Below are 21874 nucleotides of genomic sequence, written 5' to 3' on the forward strand. Positions count from 1 at the left end.
CTGGTATGGTTATATCAAATCGATTGTATCCTGTTAGGTTACCTACATGGTTAAAAATTGTACTAATATTATTTATATGGCTATAAGTTAAATACCTTCACATAACAGTCTATGGGGCTCTCGTCTTCTGGTTTGTATTCGATACCGGGCGCTGGCTGTACCAAGTAACATGATAGGTAACCTGAAAAATATACAGAAGATATTATTATTCGTATATTGTACAGCCATGATAGCGTACTTATATATATGTAATAATTGCGCGGTACGACCACCCTTCTGAGGTCCCGGGTTTGAGTCCCAGATCGGGCAATGTTATACTGGGTTTTTCTGCACAGTATCAGACCGGAGTTGAGAAATAGTGCTCGTTATCTCTTCATACGACGGAACACAATTTATAAGCTTGGTTGTGCCTTTGCTTACCTCTTCAGGGGCCTTATTCTCTATCCCGCACGTTACTTTAACAGTGCGTAACAAGCACGTAACACAACGTAACGCATCATGTTTAGGACTATAGAAATTTGGCTTACAGAATACCATTCCACACACATTTCTCGAAGATAACATGACACGGCCGCGTTACGCGTTTACACTATCATACAGAATAAGGGCCCAGGGATAAAGATATGATGTTTATGTTTTTAGGTTTGTATATTCTACCATGGCGGTGTAATGGTAAGTGTTGAGTGGTAGTACCGAGCATGTCGGCGGCGCGGCAGCGAGCGCGCGTGACGGCGTCGTCGCGGGCGGCGGCGGGCTGCGTGTCGGCGCCGCCCACGTACCAGCGCGGCGTCGCGCGGATCTCGGGCGGTACGGTGCCGCCCAGCGACGTGGTGCGCACGCGCCGCTCCTGCACATAACACCAACATAACGTATTTAGTCGCGTTTTGGGGGCAGTTGTAGTACATTTAGTGCCGTGGTCGACACGTGTCAGAAGTCCAGTATAAGGAACACAATATTGAATACAAATATCAAAACTTTATGGACATTGTATTTGACGTAGGCTGTACTTACCGACGGATCCAGTGTATTCGACTTGCAGCATAAGAATAAAATAAACATTAAAGGACTGCTCGAAAGACCAAAAATTACATCAAATCCAATTACTACGACCATAATAATATACTTGTAATGTAGGTCACCTTAGGGGGTGGCTGTAGTATAAGCCCAGGGTCAATGGGTAACCGCGCGGGCTGCATGGCGAGACACAACCACGTGGCGAGCATGGGACACGCCGCCACCAGTATCACGCCCAGCGACGCGTGTTGTAGTAAATTCTCCCACACCTTAAACATTATTAGATTTTATTAATACGTAAGTATAACCTCAAATCTTGTTCGGAAATATTTCCCAGCACACATAGAGTATCCTAACAGATACTTGCTATTATTATTTTAAAATTGTTACAAAACGAAAATTCATTACCTGCACAGCAATATCTTGTATTTCAGGTACATGTTCAAATAGAACCCTTTGGTATATGTGCCTCATGGCTTCTTGCAGTAACTCCGGCGTCCACATCAAATATTGGTCGCTGTCTACTTCTAACTCATTATTTGTCTGCTCCCCATTAGGCTGGGCACCGCTGTCTATCTTTGACTCACTTTCTATCTTCTCACTTTTTGGCTGGTCATTTTTCACTTGGTCACTAATAGGCTGGTCACCGTTTGGTTGGTTCTCATCTACCGGTTGATCTTTGGGTGTTTCGTGTCCGTTTGAGGGTTGATCATTGGGCTTTTGGTCACATTTTGGATCACCGTTAGGAGTGCTGTCGCCGTTAGAAGACGGGTCAACACACATCGGCTGTTCTCCGTTCAGATCTTCTCTGTTAAGTTTGGTGGTATCTTTTTTGGTTATTAGTGGTCGCGTTAACGTGCGCAGAGTTTGTAGTGTTGCTTTACGGACGGATGACGTGGAGTGGTCGAGATAAGGCCAGAGACGAGGCAGGACATCGGCCAGGTCTATTGGACTGTGGAAGAATATTATTATGATCAGCAGGTTATTTTAAAATTGGTGAAAGGATTTTAATTTGTTTGATGAGAACTACAAAGGTGGTCATATAAATTTTTGATTTTATTTGTGAACGATCACGACAAAGAGTATTAGGTAGTGTAAGGAGCGGAGACGTACTGCAGCAGGCGCGCGGTGTCGGGCAGCGCCATGAGCGCGGCGAGCAGCGCCATGTACTTGTTGGCGGGCGCGGCGAGGTCGTCCTGGTCGCGCAGCAGGCGCCACAGGCGCGCCACCACGCCGCGCACGGCGCCCGCGCGCGCGCCGCCCAGCGCGCCCGCCGCCGGCGCCAGCGCGCCCGCCGCCACCGCCGACACGTCCTCCGCCGCGTCGCCCAGCCCCGCGATCAGGTGCTCCAGCGCGCCGCTCGCGCACGCTATCTCCTGCGACACACATAATTATCTATCTAATCGATACACACTATGACAAAACAAATTACATATATACCGAAAATCGATTAAATATGTCCTTGAATTACAATTTTATGAATATTACTATAAGTGCAGATAACTCACTTGTCTAGCAGCGAGCATGTATTTGAACCCGAGCAGCGCCCCGTGCCGCGCCTCCCACTGCGGTTGCCCCGCCAGGGTGGACAGCAAGCGTGCTACCTTCCGCACTCTCTCCTCACTCAGTTGAGCGAGCGCCACGCCGAGCGTCTGCGCACAAGTTTCCCTCACTGGAGCTACCACCTGGAAATAATTTAGTTAAATTAAAATTGATAAAAAACCGAAAATTAAAAATATATTTCACAGCAGTCAGGTTTAGATTATAAATGATAAAATTTTTGGACAATATCTTAAGCACATAATATACGAATAATTGTCTTACTTGATCCGAGACGAAGTCTCCAAACCGGTCTAACGCGAGAACACACAATAACCTCAGGGCCATGTCCTCGAGCCAGTCTTGATGTGCCTCCTCCATCTAAAAACAAATATTATGTTGCAATAACAAAGGACAAAAATATTTATAGATAAATAAATGATTACGATTTAACATAAGAACTGCAGAAGTGGTGCATGCTTTCAAAAGCAGTATTAAGTAAAGAACAGGGGGTCTAGACAAAAACCCTTTTCTGTTAGCGTTCACGCTTACGGAAAGTTCAAAATGTATGAAAATGACATATGCTGAAGAGAAGTCACGTGACTGCTGCAAAAATTGGTAGACAAAAATTTTCAATTCGACATTCGGAAAGAAACGTTAACGTTAGCGTGACTAATAAACAGTCCATAGAGAACTGAAACATACAAATGGTAGACAAGTGTCATTTTTGACAACTGAAACTGCTATTTAGCATCACCGATTCACGTTTTATTTATCAACAGTTGTAGACCTCACGCTACGGTATTCGTCAACTGGAAAATTAGTGAAATATTCTTTTTTTACATCATTATGCATAGTTTAAAACTATTATGGGCCGCTAATAACGAAATATCATTGTCAGAGACGAACAAGAATATATCGCTGCGAAATGGAGAAAATTGTAATTTTGCAGGAATTGGAATTTAACAATCGTTTTCGATTAAGTAAAGAATGTTTTCGTCTGATTGAAGACGTCTATGTGATGATCTTCCATACATAATAATAATAAAAAGAAAGTTCTCATTTGAAAAAGTATTATAATACCTGTGCATAAATGCTTTATAAGAAAGCATTACAAAACAACAACAAAAAATACCATTTCCACCTACAGAGTGTAACAATTTTATTATGCTTATATTTTCAATTTATTTATTATTATTTTATTATTTATATTTAGGTATACAACAATATTCATAAAAGTACAGCTTTATACCACAAAACCACATTTTGCATAGCTTGCATATAGGTACTCGAGATTCCAAATCTGGCAATCTCGCGCCGAAAATGCAAATTACAAAGATGGACGATTGCATTTGACAATCTCTCACGCTATACCATAGACTAACTAATAGAATTCGGCGCGACTAAGCGCGTAAACGTGCGGAATGGGCGGCTAGCATAAAATGTGTACTTTGTCTACCGATTTAGTTACGTTGACGTTTAAGCGTTAGCGTTTTACGATTAGGCATTAACGAGTACGGTTAACGTCACGCTTGGCTTTTGTCTAGGCCCCCTGATACATTATTATCTTTATGATCATGGTGGCCTAGAAACACTTACACGATCAAAGGAATTGCAGGGAAGGATAATAGGGAAAAATCGAATAAGGTAGGGAGAAATCGTAGGAACTCTAGCATTTATATTAAAAACGCAACAAAAAGCTATTGAGATATTGAATCAATCGTCTAATCTATTTGCGAGGTGTGATAAATTTTAAGAAATGTTGGCGTAGTGACTTAATCGATATTTTATTATCGATGTTTGTTTGGCCAGCCTGCGTTATAATTTGAATTTTTCAATGAATTCAATGAAAAATAAAATATTTGACAATATTTTTGCGCTGACTAAAAGATTGTAAATTAATTAAGTTCTATATTTTGTGGACTGCCTCGGTGGCGTAGTTGTATTGCACGTCCGGTACAATAGCGCTCTGAGGTCCTGGGTTCGAATCCCGGGTCGGGCAAAGTGATATTTGGGTTTTTCTGCTCAGTATCAGCCCGGAGTCTGGAATTTGTGCCCGATATGGCGATAGGCTCGCCCCCTATCACATCATGGGACGGAACATACTTGGCGAAAAGTGGGTGCCCTAGTTGCGCCTCTGCATACCCCTTCGGGGATAAAATGCGTGATGTTATGTATGTATGTATGTATATTTTGTGGCTACAACCAATGGTCATTCAAATTTAATCAATAATTTATGCAGATAATGCGCAAAATTATAAGGTGCACAATGTAAATAAGTTTAATAAGTACGAAGTCCACATGAGTGTATCGTGCGCACTCACCTGTTGTGTGGTGAGGTGCGCGTGCGTGCCGGCGCTGAGCGCGAGGCGCGAGCGCAGCAGCTCGCGCAGCGCGCCCGCCGCGCCGTGCCGCGCCTCCCACTGCGCGCTGAACAGCTGCGCCTGCAGCACGCCGCACCACGCGTCCAGCGGCCACCGCGCCGCCTCGCGCGCCGCCTCGCCCCACGACCCGTCCGCCTCCGGCGCGCCCGCCTCGCCCGCGTCGCCTGCTGACAACCAATTACACACTCAACATCAATACTAATGTATTAAACTTAAGTCATTGTTTAAACGCGCTAATCTCACGAACTACTAAACCGATTTTTTTTTTCACTAATTTGAGAATCTACATTACTCCCAGTGCTGTAGGCGTGCTCTTGATACGTTACGTTAATGGTAATAGTCCTTACGTTAATGGTATTCGTATTCTTTAGTATTGGCATTTGCGTAGTTGTCTACTTTAAACATTGAAACGCTAATTAACATTACAAGTAAATCATTTATTTAAAACAAACTCATAATCTAAACTAAGCATAATCACAAATAGTATCCGTTCGTATCATGCTCAAATTTCCAAAAAATTTCCCAACAGCGTTTATAAATATTTTGATTATTGATCATATGTCGATGGTAGAATATTAACCAACTCACCAACGTACTCATCAATGGCTTCCAGTTTGATCTTCTTCCTGTCGGGTTCGACGGGCGGCGTGGGCGGCGCGGAGGGACCCTCCTCGCTGCAGTCGCGCGACTTCTGTTTGCTGAACGCGGCGCGCGCACGCCGCTTGGCCAGGTTCATCTCGCGCGAACTGAGCGGCTTCGACGATATCGGCATTAACTCTTGGACCGGCCTCTGTGTGCGGGACACTTACATTCATTTATATTGGTTAATGACGGTTCCTTAGAACCAATTGATTATGGCGATATATAAAAAAAGAGAAAAAATGTGACGGACTACTAACAAGTGTCGTCATTATCTTTGACTAATCTAACATCAGGTGCTTCATCTTAACCGAATAAAAAAACGACGATACAAACATATGACATTTCATTTCAGTCAAAACATCTATAAAACTGTTTTTAGCCCGCGGAAATTAGACCGTGTGATAACCGTTGACCGCTACTCAACCACCAGTCGGTCAGTGAAGTGCAAGCGGGCCGTAAACATTTTACTATCACATCTGGATTGCAGCCAAATGCGCAATTCCAAAAAGAATAACTATAAAAGTAAAAGCATTCCCGTTTACTGTGTTGATCAATATTTTACTAACGAGGATATCCCGCCCTCACACCCACAAGTATAACTCTTGTACGCCACGATTGAAAACACTGAACACATGAGCTTTAGAATGAACTAAGAGAGTACATGGAAATATCAATGAAGTTACTTAATTTAAAATAACATCAACCGATCTCAACAGAGCTGCTTTAACCTATCGTAGAAATTTAAAATTTGCGCCCATCGGCAAAGTCATAACCCATAACGCAAAAACAAACTGGGTTTTAGATATAAACATGCGTCATATCCAGATAATGAATTTGACTTGTTTATTTCTAACCAATTTCCTTTTGTGTTATCATGTTTTATACCGATGTGCATTTCGTAAAACGATGTTATTGACCTATCTAATCTATACTTTGCAGTTGGTTTTTACTTACTCTAGCCGTTTCAGTCTTGTTAGTCTGTGTTTTGACGGGACATAGGTCGTCATTGGTGTACAGCGCGGAGAGATCGACGCCCACACTAGCGGCCACGTCGAGGTTCAGCCTGGCGTTCAGCTGCTGCCGCTGCTTGGCCAGACGGTCGTTTATATCTGGAAGTATTGCTCATATTAATATTATGAGTATGCATAGATCAGTGCCGGATCATACTTTCCTAAGAGTATGGTTATTTAGTTTGTGCTGCCCCGAGTGTCCTGCGTGCGGGCGTCTATTTCGTGAAAGCAAAAATTAAAAAAAACTTCTACGATTTTTTTATTTCATACGTACACCACAAAGTGACCCTACTGCAGTTAATAGTAAATGGAGTGGGTTCCAATAGAATATTGACTGACGAGAGATGATTACTCTTCGGCATTCGACACAATTATGCACTATATCGCCCCCTACGCCGATGCCACCCCTGACAAATCCGACACTGGCATAAATACGCATACTCGCCATTATTATATTGCTTACTATATAAATATAGGTAGCTGGTTTTATATATTTTTACTTGAATGATAACGGATGCATGGTGAAAACCCACCTTAGTGATTCATCCCGGTGATTCACGCGGTTCGTGGAGATAGCCGATAACGCGTTTTCCCCGCGATTAGGAAACACTGCCTAATGACTAGGGACCGGATTATATGCAACATAAAAAGTTTGATATATGCTTGCAAATAAGCACGAACTGGCAGAATATGCAAGATATGGTTTAGGAACAAAAATAGAGAAACAAGTTTTCATTTTTTATTTAAAAATCGACATACTATAAGTAATTAGTAAAGTATCCATTGATATATGATACAGCAACAGTATTTGTTATTTTTGAAAACGTAAACAATCAAATATTGTTCCAAATGTTCCGTAGTACAATTGTGCCTGTAAGTGAAAAACGATCGCTCCACATCCACTGAAGTAACTGGACAGAATTTGAACTTGGGTGCTATGTTGGCTATTATTTTCTGGCAAATATATTGAAAATGTATCATAAATATGCATCATCACTATATTTTTGAGAAAATATGCTATTAGCGATGAGAATGGATTTAATATGCAAAAGCATATGCAAATTATACGTATTTTTTTATCCTTTTTTGTAAAAACTGAGTTCTTAGCAATAAATTACAATCTAGTCTATAAGACTAATAAGTATTATTCTAACTTTATTTTCTAGGTGTTAAATTTACTACAACTAAGAATACATAAAAACTACTTTGTTTGTGTTAAACTTAGCACTGACACTATTATCTGTTCGTTGTAATTATGCACTACACTTTACTACATTTTTGAAAAGCGTAGTTCTGTGTCATCTTCGCACAAGGTTCCTGTTATGTAGCTGCAGAGGTGGCCTTTGGGGGAAGCGAACCGGGCAACCGCCCGGGGCCTCGCGCGGTGCCTCGCCGGACCTTTACGTTCTTACCGACGAAACTGTTAAAACAGGGGAACGTTTTTCTACTCTGCTCGGGGCCTCGCGTCTGTTTCTTTTCGCTTTCGCCTGGGGCCTCGCATCGTTTAAGGCCGCCACCGTGTAGCTGGTTCTTGAGCAATATTACTGCGAGAATTTGCTACTCCTTAGCTTAACAAAGACGTAGAACTAATACAAGTGACTCACCAGCTGACGACAGTGCCTCCTCGTCCAAGTCGTACTCGTGACCCTCGGAGCCCATCAGGTGAGCTCCATGGTGCAGCACTCGCTCTATGTCGAACGTGTCGCAGCGTAGCCGACCGTTGTCTTCTGGCTCCGTCTTCTCTTCTGCCGACGAGACAAGGTAAATATTTTAATTTATATTTAAAACGAGACTCCACTCCAAGTACGGTTTTACTATGGTTATTTATTAGATATTGAAATAAAAACGTTATACGTATTCTCGATATTTATTTGAAGATACCAGCTCTGTGAGTTCTTATTTATATAAAAATAAATATGCCTCTATGAAATTATATGAATTATAATTAACAAAGTCTTTCGCTCAAACTTTTATACAAAACAATAATGTCTTTATTCAGGAAATTTTTCCAATCTATATTATTACCATTTGATGAAAAGGTTATTCATTTTCAACGACTTATTACATTAATTTAAAAGCAAAAAAGACTTATATACGCACAAGGCTTATCAACTCAGCCGCAAACATAAAAGGTATAGTTTATCAGCTACAAAAGTCCGATACGATGCGCCACATGACCTTTAAAACCTCCGCACAGTACCGCCCACAATTGGTGCCGATTTAGCCAATTCAACACATAAAGAGTTACATTCATCCATTATGCGACTGTTAGCATGCCGCTGATAGTTATTTCTGTCGTATATTTTTTTTATATTTGTATTTGTTCTTCGTATAGTCTGGAAGGATTACACAATATTTTTATCCGCCGCCAAGCAGGATTGAGCCCTATTGTGTTCCGGTTTAAAGAACATTTTGTAATTACTATTAGTTACGAAACATCTAATATAATAAATCGTTCTTATTTCTTTCTTTCCTTGAAATCTCAGGAAAAAGTGCAAACTGTCGTACAAATCATTAACAGCGAAACATAAACCACAGCCGCTTTTAATATTCAACAACTTTTTTCTTTAATAAAAGCATTATTGTTGACATATTCACAGTAATCTATACTATTATATTATGAAACTGAAGAGTGTTTGTTTGAATGTGCTAATCTCATGAACTTCTGGTTCAATTGAAAAAACCTTTTAGTGTTGGATAGCCCATTTATCGAGGAAGCCTATAGGCTATATAAAATCACACTATGACCAATAGGAGCGGAGCATCAATGAGCATCAAAATGTGGCAAAAACGTTTTTTTAGTTTCCGTTGCGTGCACTGCGTGAACGATTGTAGTTACGCAACAAACATGTATGACGGAATTATTCCCATTAAAAAGTTCTAAAAAATACATTATAAAACAAAGTCTCCAGCCGCATATGTTTGCTTATCTAAATGCGATAAACTCAAAAACTCCCCAACGGATTTCGTTAAAATTTGGTAAGGAGATAGTTTAAGACCCTGGGAAGGACATAGGCTTTATATTATATAGCAGGACTTTTATCCCGGAAAAAACTTTTACGCTGGCAGAGCCGCAAGCAAAAAACTAGTAACATTGTATATGATTTTGTAACATTCGTGTATACTGAGTTCTAACTTCTAGACTTTATTTATATTGCACATTCGCACACAGCTGCAACTTACATTGCTCTAAATTACGACTTGATCCGCTTCTAAATTGAACCAGACAGGCAACCTTTTAGCAATTTAGCATATCTAAAGCCGGTGCATGGGTAATCTATATCTATAGTCTATACATGCATAGAAAACGTTTCTTTTTACTGAGAAATTTTAAGCATAAAATATTACTTCAAATGTTTTTATAATAAATGTGATAGAGAAAGTCGTTTTCGAGATAGCAAGTCAAATTATTAAACATTTTTTAAATGTTATAAATCAATTTTTTTTATTTATTAGAACACGTTCATCTTTGTAATTACTACTACAATTCTAATGTTATTTTTGCTAAGAGAAAACGACATCATTAGTTTCTCTTATAATTATTTATCTAGTGAACGGGCTTTTACGCAAACAAAGACTCGAGCAAAAGTTACAAATAATTCTATACACAAGGACGCCCCGCGAGTCCTTCAAACTTCTTAATTTGAAATCAGTTTGCCGTGATCATTTACACGGTAAATTACATGCAGAAATGACCTTCTGAAAGTGTTTTAATCTAAATCATACCAAACTGGCCTAAGTTAGTTTCTTTCTTTTGTTGTTTTTCTACAGATCCCAAATGGAAACAAAATAATTTATAGTTTCGCATAATATAAAGGACATAGTTTTCATGTCAGCAAAGTATAATTTTGTATTATAAAAAGAAATAAAGTTTTTAAAACGAAGCAATGAGCATTTTAATGAAATGGCAATATAACATTTAAAACATCATTTGCATAATGCACGACAAAGGCGACATCTCAGCTGCTGCAATTTCGAATGAAATCGGTAAAATAAATTATATTGACCGACGTCAAAATCAGGTTACTTGTCTATTTTTTTTATTAATACTAAATTTAGCCCACACTACCTTAGTTAATGAATCACCAATCGCGAACACGTCGAGTCGGCGCCACTCTATGCAAAATATATCGATATGTCTCATTGACCTTGTTAAGGTGCACCTTAACCTGGCAGGGGAGGGGGGGAGGGGACTGCCTCGGTGGCGTAGTTGTACTGTATGCGCGGTACGAGTGCGCTCTGAGGTCCTGGGTTCGAATCCCGGGTATCAACTCGGAGTCTGGAATTTGTGCCCGATATGGCGATATGCTCGCCCCCTACCACATCATGGGACGGAACACACTTGGCGAAAAGTGGGTACCTTGGTTGCGCCTTTGCATACTCCTACGGGGATAAATGCGTGATGTTGTGTAATCTAGGGGACGCTGGGTTAAAATGAACACTAGTGTATAAACGAAGTCCTATTATTCTATATGCTAATAAACGTACCAATGTCATATGCAATGAAGTCGAACAGTGCGGATATACAGCGGGACAGATAACCGACATCCTGTCTGGAATGTACCTACTATGTATAATGTATTTTGATCCTGGCTTTGTTTCCTATGACTAAAGCTATAAAAAGTTTCGTTAGCTATGATTAAAACTATGTATAAAATGGAATAAGAAAGAGTGAATCACACGCGAGCTTGAAGTTTTGAAACAATTTGGTATCGTCTATAATTTAGGTAGATGTATAAATAAACCAAACTGAACTATAATATACTAAAAATTGTAAACGGACTTTCTTAACCACTACAATCCAAATTATAATTAAATAATAAACAAGCAACATAATCTTCTTTCTTATTAATGCTTTTATATTTATAAATATTTTTTTAATTGCAGCGGTCTTTGGACTCAGTTTTTCCTTTTTAGCACATTATAGTTCAGTTAGTTTATGTATTTTAATTTCAATCAAAATTTAAAAAATTCTATCAACAGTTTTTGGTGTTCACTCAATCACATTAATTGTAGTTCAAAGGTATGCTCATCTCTGCATGCCCTACGGTAGTTCACGCTTGCGGTTACTTTCCCCATCCGTATGACATCACAATGAATTATCTAACAATTACATCTTTAGCCTCGGAGAGCGAGGCTTCTTTTAGGAATTCGATGTAATAAAACAAAAGACAATTTTATAATCATCAGGTTCCTGATCACAATAATCTACATTGTCCCTTAAATATGGCCTATAAGAGCATTTTGAAATGTCTAATGATTTATACATACCTACATTTTCAATATATGTTCCAAAAATGATGGTAGATATCAATACTAACAGTATATTGTTTTAATTCTTGTAGTTTATTGCCCTGTCCAATATGATACAGCCATTTCCGATACTCAAAGGCTACGTTTCTTGGATACCTGCCAGGCACTTAGACTTATGCATCACAGTATATTCAAATAAACAATACACATGGAAGAGAAATACAAATTCGACCTCTTAAGCAATTCAAATTCATAAAAGCGGATGAAGATAATGAGATGTCAATATGGTACCTACAAAGTAGAAATATTTATGATGTTGCTGCCTGTCCTTTTGAGATAGAAACGTAATGATCATATAATTTATGTTCGGAAAATAAAAACTTTATTAGTTAATCAAAGAGAGACATCGTTTTGCTTTAGTTTTGTTACTTTGATGAAGCAACAATAAATAAACACGTTCATCGTGTTAATATTCTAGAAGCGTCTTCGAAGAATTAAATAATCTGCGTCATAATAGCATGTACGACTCAGAAGAAGAATAGCATAAGTGCTAATGCGGATGACGTAGGTTCACAAGTTGTTATGTTGCGATGGAAAAATCCAGGTAATATGTAATAACTGGAATAAATAATATGAACAAATGATCAAAGGAACGAATGCACCTGTATACCTTAAATCTGACTATAGGAATTTCGAAAATATGTAATCAATTCGCTGTATGCTTTAATAGTGTAAGTTAAACCATTTCAAGTTATTGGGAAATAACAATGTAAGTCAAAATTTGAGAAAGTTCCGAATAATGAAGGATTTCGTTATAATCTAACGAAATGTATTCACAAATTTTAATTTATAAATAAATGAAAATTGAAATCATAGACATAAAATTTCAATCACAATCAGAATACGCAAACAGTATCAAAAACATTCGATATTTATCTCACGAACCAAATATCGAAAGAAGAAACAAATCATGAAACCAACGCTATCGATACAGTAGAAGATTAAAACAAACATCCAATATTCGTTACCGTTCGAGTGATGCTAAAATTAAACGGTGGTGCTATAAAACTATTGTTGTGATTAAAAAGTGGCAAGGTCGCAGAACAAGAACTAGATGTTAGCGCAACTATATAAGATGTGGGTCGACCGTTCACCGGGCTGGATCGAGTGCTGACGGATTGTACGGTTTTCATCATGTTTTTAGCTATTAAGGTGTTATTACTCCTACAAATGGCTGCGAGAGGTGCTGATGTGAATGGAGATAGGAACGTGACGGGGATATTTAAAATGACTTTAGCTGTAATCTTGTTACATTTAGACATGCTATAATTTGATTCGCAACTACACGAATCAAACTATTTGTTCTGCAATGAAGAATGACAAGTTTATTGAGCCTAAATTTAAATGTGAACGATATTAACAAATTGTTATCATTGTAAACATAAGAGACTATTATTAAAATCTGAAGTTTTTACCATTACGGATGCAGTACTGTAATGTTGTAAAAACCTTCACGGATGGTATGGTCTTATCGTTATATGAATTATAAACATAATACCTGCTAGCGTTAATACTTTTTTTATAACACAAGATAGGAAACGAACAAACGTAACTCCTAAGGTTTTATCATAAATAGCAACAACATCCAGAACTGAATCCTAAAGCACGGCAGTCTTCCGCGACATTCCATTAAAATTTTCTAAATGATTGGCGGCAGAGTTCAAAGCGGTAGAACCGCATACGAGAGCCACCACTCAATCATCATATCGTATCTATCACACGGAATAATGACGTGAATCAGGATAACGTAGGTTTGCGTCAGCGGCCGACGAGCGCCCTTGCCGGTGATCGACAAGACCAAACCTATTGACGACCGCGACACGTTTGTAAAAGGGAAAGGATAACAGAACTACGAAATAGTATTAATGGTCTCTTTCGAATATCCGTAAATTAGTCTAATATAGATGCGAAAGTTTGTGAAGATGTTAGGATGTTCGATGATAATAAACGCATACATCTAGAATGCCATTTGGATAAAATTTTGCACGCAGATATAATCATTCCTGCATAAACATAATATAGGCTTAGTGTTTACCCTAGAATAATAGTTTCGCGCAGCTTCACCGTTAATTTTAATATACGATATAATCACTTTTCTTCAATCTATACAAAAATGGAACAATCGTAGTATTTTTCTACATGCCTACAAGTAAGGTATTTTGATTAGTTTACTCTCGAAATCGAACAGAAGATTAAGATTGGGATAGTTTATAAAAACGGACGTTAGCCAGCTAATAAGTAAACAAATTAAAGTAATTATTGGTACAAAAACTATATTAATAAACGTCATACTAGCCCTTGCTATTCACGTTGTTTAGAATCAAACGCAAGCTTCGACTTTTGATGCTTAAACCAGAATAAAATTTGAAAGGAAATAACTCAAGGGCACGAATAGTTTGGACCTCGGCTAGTTACTAAAATATGTCAAGTAAATCAAATTAAGCAACAATCAGTCACGAATACAACACCATAAAAGGTAATAAGCAAATTACTTTGACTGTTTTATATCAAGAATATAACAAAGATTTATCGCCACATTAATTGTCTTCTAGCAATATACTTGGGCTGTAAACAATAAAGGTCTATTTGATTCTCAGGTCAGGCAATTAAACTTCGAGTTTATTATTCGATTACAAACAGCAAAACCCGCATAACTTGGTATTTGAAAATATGACAATTACCGCGTCTCCTATCACACCATCGGGCAGACAACGTCAAATTGTATAACATCTTTGCATTACCAGTCGGCTACAAAAGTTTGGCTTTAAATCCAAAATCATAATGATGGCCGTAAACAACTAAAATCTTAGAATATAATAACATGTTTGAATGCGACTGGAACAATTCGTGGGTAGTAAAACATTAACAAATAACGGAACTTGTACACTCAAACTCACTAAACTGGTTCAATAGTTAAATAAAAACGAATGGCGAGGTCACGTTTTCCCACATACAAATCGATTTTTGTCGCGATACTCGTACAGCATCGATGATCGAACCAAGTCACCTCACTGGATAAATCGATATCCTCATAAATTCGATAGAGCCATGATGCCTATAGCCATTGCTAGTCAACACTGGCTTCCATAATCGTTGATATCTCATCCTCTTCCAGTGACCGTACTGAGCCGAGGTTCGTAAACCGTGGGTTGCCCTTAGCATGATCGCTTAATTTTCAAAGGTTGCAAGCGCTTAAAGAGCTCACCCAAAATTCCGATGTGTTTGTATAAGCCGGCCCTTGCTAGGCTAGCAAACGTAGGGTCATAAAAAAAATTGTCTGGTTGTATTAAAGTGGCACGTTGCTGTATTGGTCAGTAAAATATTCTGAGAACCCTACTCTCTCAATTCCCACCTCATTAAAGGACATGAACGCTCACTACATAACATAAAGTGGGTGTTCATGGGCGGTAATCACTTACCATTAGACGACCTAGTTACTCGTATGGCTATTATTTACTCGGCAATAAAAAATATTTAGGTTAATCGTGCCGCAAACGTATTTCAAGTAGACCATTATGCTCACATTTTTATTCAAATTAATCTAGATTAGTGACAATACCCTTGGGGCTTTATGAAAAGCCTTTCTGTTTAATTCCTTTAAGAATTCACAGACGCGCAATCCCTTTCAATTGGAATGTACAATAAGGCCCCTAATACTTTAGACGTTTAGTACCATTATGTAAGCATTTGAGGGATATCACAATGATCACAAAAAAAGCAGCATAAAACTGGTGCACCCTTCCACTTCACACAATAGCATTAACTTGACGTGTTAAAAGGTAATAAAATTATTCACAAAGACCCTCCGTTTGTACAGCTGTATTAAATTTTGTATGGACTAACGTGTGGAATGGTTAACCGACAGAGTTCGAAAGTTGTTTAGGGCCGCTGTCTGGTTTTTCCGGGTTGCCCTCGTTTATAAAACATTAAAACAAGCGAAGTTACGCTAAAATATACGACGATACACTACGTCGGTTAATTGCAAACGATGTCACCAAATATCCGGTTCCAACAGGCCGGCATAACCACTCCACTTACCATCAGGTGCAGTAAGATCATTTTGCCGTAAACATACAAGAATAAAATCTTTAAAATGTTGTATTTTTGTATGCAGTCATTGAATAAGGCCTTTCGTAGTCCATTATTACAGCACTATAGTCCCACCACGGTCTAGTCGTATTAATTTTCCGATTACATTTACCTATATTTGTGTTATTTGACATCATATAAAATGTGGAGCCATTGTCCACAAACCTACATTCAAGTGCCTATATAAGTTTGACGGGTAATAAATCAACATGAAACAGACTGGGCGTGTTTCGGTGGCAAACATCGTCCTTGTAAATATGACAGCATCGTAGGCGACTACCAAACACGAGAACTTAATAAACTATAACATCCACACCCAACACGCGTGTTCGTTGAATGCAATTGAATTGTCTAGAGAATTTAGTTTTATGGTAATGGAAGGGAAATGTGTAAGGACTCCGGCAATATTAACCGTTACCATCATCCTCCCAGTGGTGATAGCGATAACGCGTTTATACCCGCAAAAAAAGCTAATTTTATTTTATTTTTTTTAATCTTTATTTAAGGAGCTTGTTCGTTATTTCACGACTATGTCGCTCCGTACGTCCATTTTTAAAGTGCCTACTAACTTTTGATGAAATCAAAATATTTTTAATTAACACGGAGCTTATGAATTATGATAACCCATATCGAAGGGTATTCAAATGTATTAGACGACTTTAGGAAAATTCAATTTTCATACGTGCACGACAAAGGGATCCTGCTGCACCTGATGGTAAGAGGAGTATGGTCCAGTAGAATATAAACTGACGAGAGACGATTACCCTTCGGCAGTCGACATAATTATGGCGGCCTGTTGGAACAGGATATACACAGGCTGATCCCGGAACGCGACATGCTTACGTGAGCCACTATGGCAGGTTATACACCTTGTGTACGGCGAACGCTATCCGGGCGGATATAGAATATCCACCACAGGCAATATTATTTATTCTGGGCCCTTATTCTCTATCCCGCACGTTATTTTAACAGTGCGTAACAAGCACGTAACACAACACATCATGTTTAGGACTATAGAAATTTGACTTACAGAATATCATTTCACGCACATTTCTCAAAGATAACATGACACGGCCGCGTTACGCGTTTACACTATCATACAGAATAAGGGCCCTGAATGGTAAGTCAACTAACCTGTCCGCCTGATGGTAACCAATAAATTATGAACTTCTAATACTTTGATAATATAGTATTGTAGACCCACACTTGGTGGACAAAGTAAACCGTTGTTTTAATCGTAACATTGAACACAAAGTAATGTTAAATATTGTTTATTATTCTGCAAAATATTTGCGTAACTTGCAGTTGCACCTGGCTACAGCTTACAACACGGTTTAAAAATATTATAACTTTGTTATGCCACTGTGTTATAAAATATAATAGCGTTGTTAACAAATTTAAGTAATTAAGTACTCATACTTAGGATCAAATCCGTGACCTCATCGGTCTCATGGCCACATACTCAAATACTACAACAAAACAAATTAAAAATATACCACTGAAATATTGATTATAACAAAAATAAATGACAATTTCCTCATATTTTTCTGAACAGTGCAGTGTAACCGCAAATATTAAACATACTAATAGCATGAAAATGTTTCAATAACTTTGTAATCATTAATATTTATTTATTTATTTTTGTACTTTGAACATGATACATTTAGGTATACTTAATTCCATATACAATAATGTCAGTAATATTGTATGTATTTGTCTTTATTACTAGCTGTGCCCGCGGCTTCGCTCGCGTGGAAATCAATGCGTCACAAAGATTATCCCAAAATCCCGACCTACGAGATTTCATTCAACCACGCGACCTCTCCAAGAGTAATGGTTATATTTTAGTAAATTTACATACAAACAAAAAGCGGCGATAGCCTAGTTGGGTGTGGAACGGTCTGCCAAGACGAATGTCCGCAGGTTCAAATCCCAAGGGCACACACCTCTGACTTTTCTAAAAAATCACGTGTGTATTCTTTGTGAATTTATCGTTCGCTTTAACGGTGAAGGAAAACATCGTGAGGAAACCTGCACATCCGAGAAGTTCTCTATAGGAATTTCGAAGGTGTGTGAAGTCTACCAATCCGCACTAGGCCAGCGTGGTGGACTAAGGCCTAATCCCTCTCAGTAGTAGAGGAGGCCCGTGCTCAGCAGAGGGCAAGTATATAATACAGGGCTGATATTATTATTATTATTATTACATACAACCTCAATGTACTATTAACCTAAACCTTCCAAAAGAATTGCACTATCATTTAGTAAAAACCATACAAAAAACCGTTGAGTAGATTTTTAGAAAATCAATCACATACAGACAAGGCAGCTTTTGGGGACTTTGTTTCATAACATGTCTCAGGATGGCGAGCGCAGTGGAATACCAAACAATGCTTTGTAATTCAAGGTATTGGATGGTGTTTCTACTGTTTATGGGCGGTCGTATCGCTTACCATCAGTCGAACGGCAAGCTCGTCGCATCATACAGGGCAATAAACAAAATTTTAAACATTGCAAACCAAATACATAAATTAAAAATATTACTTGAGGTACATACTTTATTTCACCATGAATGCTTTCGTCTTAAAATAAAAGATTCGCTAACACGTTATTACAGACTTGCCCTTACAAATAAGACCGTCAAGTACTGTGCAAAACACTACTCTGTTTTATGCTTCGAATACCTTTGCTTACATTAGTTTTAAAAATAAAAAAATACAATATTGTTACTCATTATCTTTTCTCCAATCATTACATACCGTAATTACATGAACAGACGCTGGTAATTCTAATTTTATAAGTACCATTTCCTAGCACAGTAAACGTTGAGGAAATTGTATTGAAACTTGGCAAGTAATTGTCAGAACTTTCACATGGATACTTGAATGCCACCATAAATAACCAACTCATAAATTCTTCCGACAATCGTCTGCCAACCAATATATAATAGAAAGAGAAATCGTCAACATAAAACCTACTTTGTAAGTCAACATCCTATTTAGTAAATGTGTACTATGTCTAAAAGCATAAACACACGTGATAATTACTCAGTAACCAGGCAATGAAGGCTGAATGTTTGGTGACGTGTAAGCGTAGTAATTCAATGCAGCCTAAAAATATATGATGTATAATTCGGTGGCTCCCTATTGCCAGACTTCTGTTGCCTTCTCTATTTAAAAATTAAAGAAGGCAATAAATTCATGGCCCTCTTGATTCATCTTTCGGGATTATTGGATTTTGGTACTGATAAAGACGTGATATAAATAATTTAATTTGTGAAGAATATTTTCTTAATTAATAATTTTCTTAATTATAATTCGCTTATACTATTGTATAAGCGAATTATGATTAACATCAAGTCTAAACTGGTCACGTTAGTTGTATCATCGGAAGGAAGAGACGTGAAACATTGGTTATGTAAAATTGGATAACTTTTTGACCTGAAAACTGATAATTAACGTAACACTCCCAAATATTACAAACGTTTAAAACGCTTCTAATTAAAAAACTGAACCTGTAAACTTCTTATAATAAAACCATTTAATCCACTTTCCACCACCCATCTTTACACTGGGAAGCAGTAACACAAGCTCATATCACAAATAATAAAAATAACCATCTAAGAACTTTGGAGCCTCATTCATTCTCTATGCCTCATATTATTTGTATAGTGTAACAAACACGTAAGGCATCACGTCGCGTTTAACACAATAGAAATTAGCACGCAGAATACCATTCCACGCAAATAATTTAACACGGCCGTGTTACGGGTCATCACTGTCATAGAGAATAAGACCCTTATCGTAGATGTTTTTATGACAGCTTTTGCAGCATACACTGCATCTTTTTATTCCTTCTTCGAGCCAATTTGTAATTATATGTACAGGTACGTGAATATAGCAAATAGTGCGCCGTTTTTATGTGCATTTTGTTAGTGTATGACGCGTCTATTTGTAAAACGTCATTGGCACTTTTACTGAGCTCTGCATCACCTACGAAACACCAGGCGCTTAAGCGAAGTTTCGACCGGCGTGCCGCGTGTCATTGCAAGAAATTACTGGGAAAACCTTTATCAGTTTTTACATGTTTCGTAACGTTAATTGTATTGTACTGACCTTTTTTGACCGCGGACGGTGTGGGATGCCATTCCGGCACGTTAGATAAAATCGCTTCCACGGCCTGAGGACAAACAAAACATTTTAATGTTTTCAGAAATAAAACATTAAGGTAATATTGGGTATACAATATATTAGTGGCGGAGGGTCCTGCCTTCCCTTTCGTTATTTATGTAACATCTAATTATAGGAACGATTTGTAGACCGCGTTTATGCAGTGCCTATATGTTGTGTCGGATTACATTTCGAAAAACTGGACCCTTTGTCACTGCAATATACAACTATCTATAGAAATAGACTGGCGGCGATAGCCTAGTTGGGTGTGGAACGGACTGCCAAGACGAATGTCCGCAGGTTCAAATCCCAAGGGCACACACCTCTGACTTTTATAAAAAATCATGTGTGTATTCTTTGTGAATTTATCGTTCGCTTTAACGGTGAAGGAAAACATCGTGAGGAAACCTGCACATCTGAGAAGTTCTCTACAGGAATTTCGAAGGTGTGTGAAGTCTACCAATCCGCACTAGGCCAGCGTGGTGAACTAACGCCTATGCCCTCTCAGTAGTAGAGGAGGCCCGTGCTCAGCAGTGGGCAAGTATACATATAATACAGGGCTGATATTATTATTATTAGTATAGAAATAAAAATCGTTATATCATTATTAAATTCCAAATTATAATATTTAATCCCAATATTATCCAAATGATATTGCTATGCGACACTGACAAACGAAATTTACATTACGCTTATTGAAAACTGCTATTTCATTTGTCACTCATTCATAATTTATATTGTAACTCAGAAGCATTTTATCGGCCACGCCTCGCCAAACCCTGAACAGGAATTTAATGCTTACATTACGTTAAGTTCGAGACCTCTGAACCAAGTGTAACGACTCGGAAATAATTAGCACCGAGAACATTAATCAAAAATAGTTCTTATTGTGCAAGATATACGGAGTTTCATGTGCTCTATTGAACAAAATAATTATAGCCATAATTATTAGCGGGTTAAGATACATTTTTATTTAAACGTAGAATTTCCGATTATTAATATTACTTTCAGGGCGACGGGACGAAATATAGGAAAAGTACCTATATTTTAAAATTAACGTGTTTATGTAAAACCGCAAATAACCACAGCTTAAAATTAATACACATAATAATAAGCATCCTAATAAGAGATTGCGATTCAAAACTGCGATATTATCGTATTGCTACTGTCACAGGCCATACGATTGCTCAACATTATATCCCAGAACTTGGATATATTTATATGCAATTTGCGGGAATTCACGGAAGAGGCCGGCAGGCGTATAGAAACCAATTGTTACGATTAATAATTAACTTCTTTGTCTGTTTAACATCCCATTAGCACTATTATATGGTTTTATGTAATATGTATAAATATAATGTAAAACATATTGTTTCGACTGTACGGTATTTACTGTACTTATACAAAAAAACAAACACAATTTAAATCAACGGTCACCCAAAGGATCTCTATAAAGGAATTACAATATCGATTATATGCAGCCACAACTATATAAACAACTATATTACGTAGAATAACCGTACTTGAGCACACTAACGCCATTCTATTAACGCCCGAAATTAATAACCAATCCTAATCCAATGTATGCCATCTAAGATTGATAATTCATTCGTTTTTATGGATAAAGCATGCCAATAACCAATCCATAGATTCAGTAAGCTATCTCTAACAATAATCGATCTTTGAGAGGACGGATTACAGATCATAGATTACCCTC

General features: G+C 38.0%; 1 protein-coding gene across 2 annotated transcripts in view; it reads right to left on the minus strand.

Moving 5' to 3' along the window:
* The window catches only part of LOC115444810 (TATA-binding protein-associated factor 172), a 61413-nt gene that overhangs the window by 12483 nt on the left and 27056 nt on the right, over positions 1 to 21874 (minus strand). Inside the window, exons 4-15 of one of the 2 annotated variants that reach the window (XM_030170724.2) lie at positions 20104 to 20167; positions 8194 to 8334; positions 6534 to 6688; positions 5526 to 5727; positions 4878 to 5101; positions 2839 to 2934; positions 2523 to 2699; positions 2128 to 2390; positions 1423 to 1966; positions 1140 to 1283; positions 694 to 847; positions 96 to 181 (exon numbers count right to left, since the gene is read on the minus strand). In XM_030170724.2, coding sequence (XP_030026584.2) covers positions 96 to 181; positions 694 to 847; positions 1140 to 1283; positions 1423 to 1966; positions 2128 to 2390; positions 2523 to 2699; positions 2839 to 2934; positions 4878 to 5101; positions 5526 to 5727; positions 6534 to 6688; positions 8194 to 8334; positions 20104 to 20167 — 2250 coding nt within the window. Of the gene's footprint in view, positions 1 to 95; positions 182 to 693; positions 848 to 1139; positions 1284 to 1422; positions 1967 to 2127; positions 2391 to 2522; positions 2700 to 2838; positions 2935 to 4877; positions 5105 to 5525; positions 5728 to 6533; positions 6689 to 8193; positions 8335 to 20103; positions 20168 to 21874 lie in introns of both variants that reach the window. The other variant, XM_037437763.1, reaches the window with a different exon arrangement.

Source organism: Manduca sexta, chromosome 12 (genome assembly GCF_014839805.1).
Source record: "Manduca sexta isolate Smith_Timp_Sample1 chromosome 12, JHU_Msex_v1.0, whole genome shotgun sequence".
NCBI lineage: Eukaryota > Metazoa > Arthropoda > Insecta > Lepidoptera > Sphingidae > Manduca > Manduca sexta.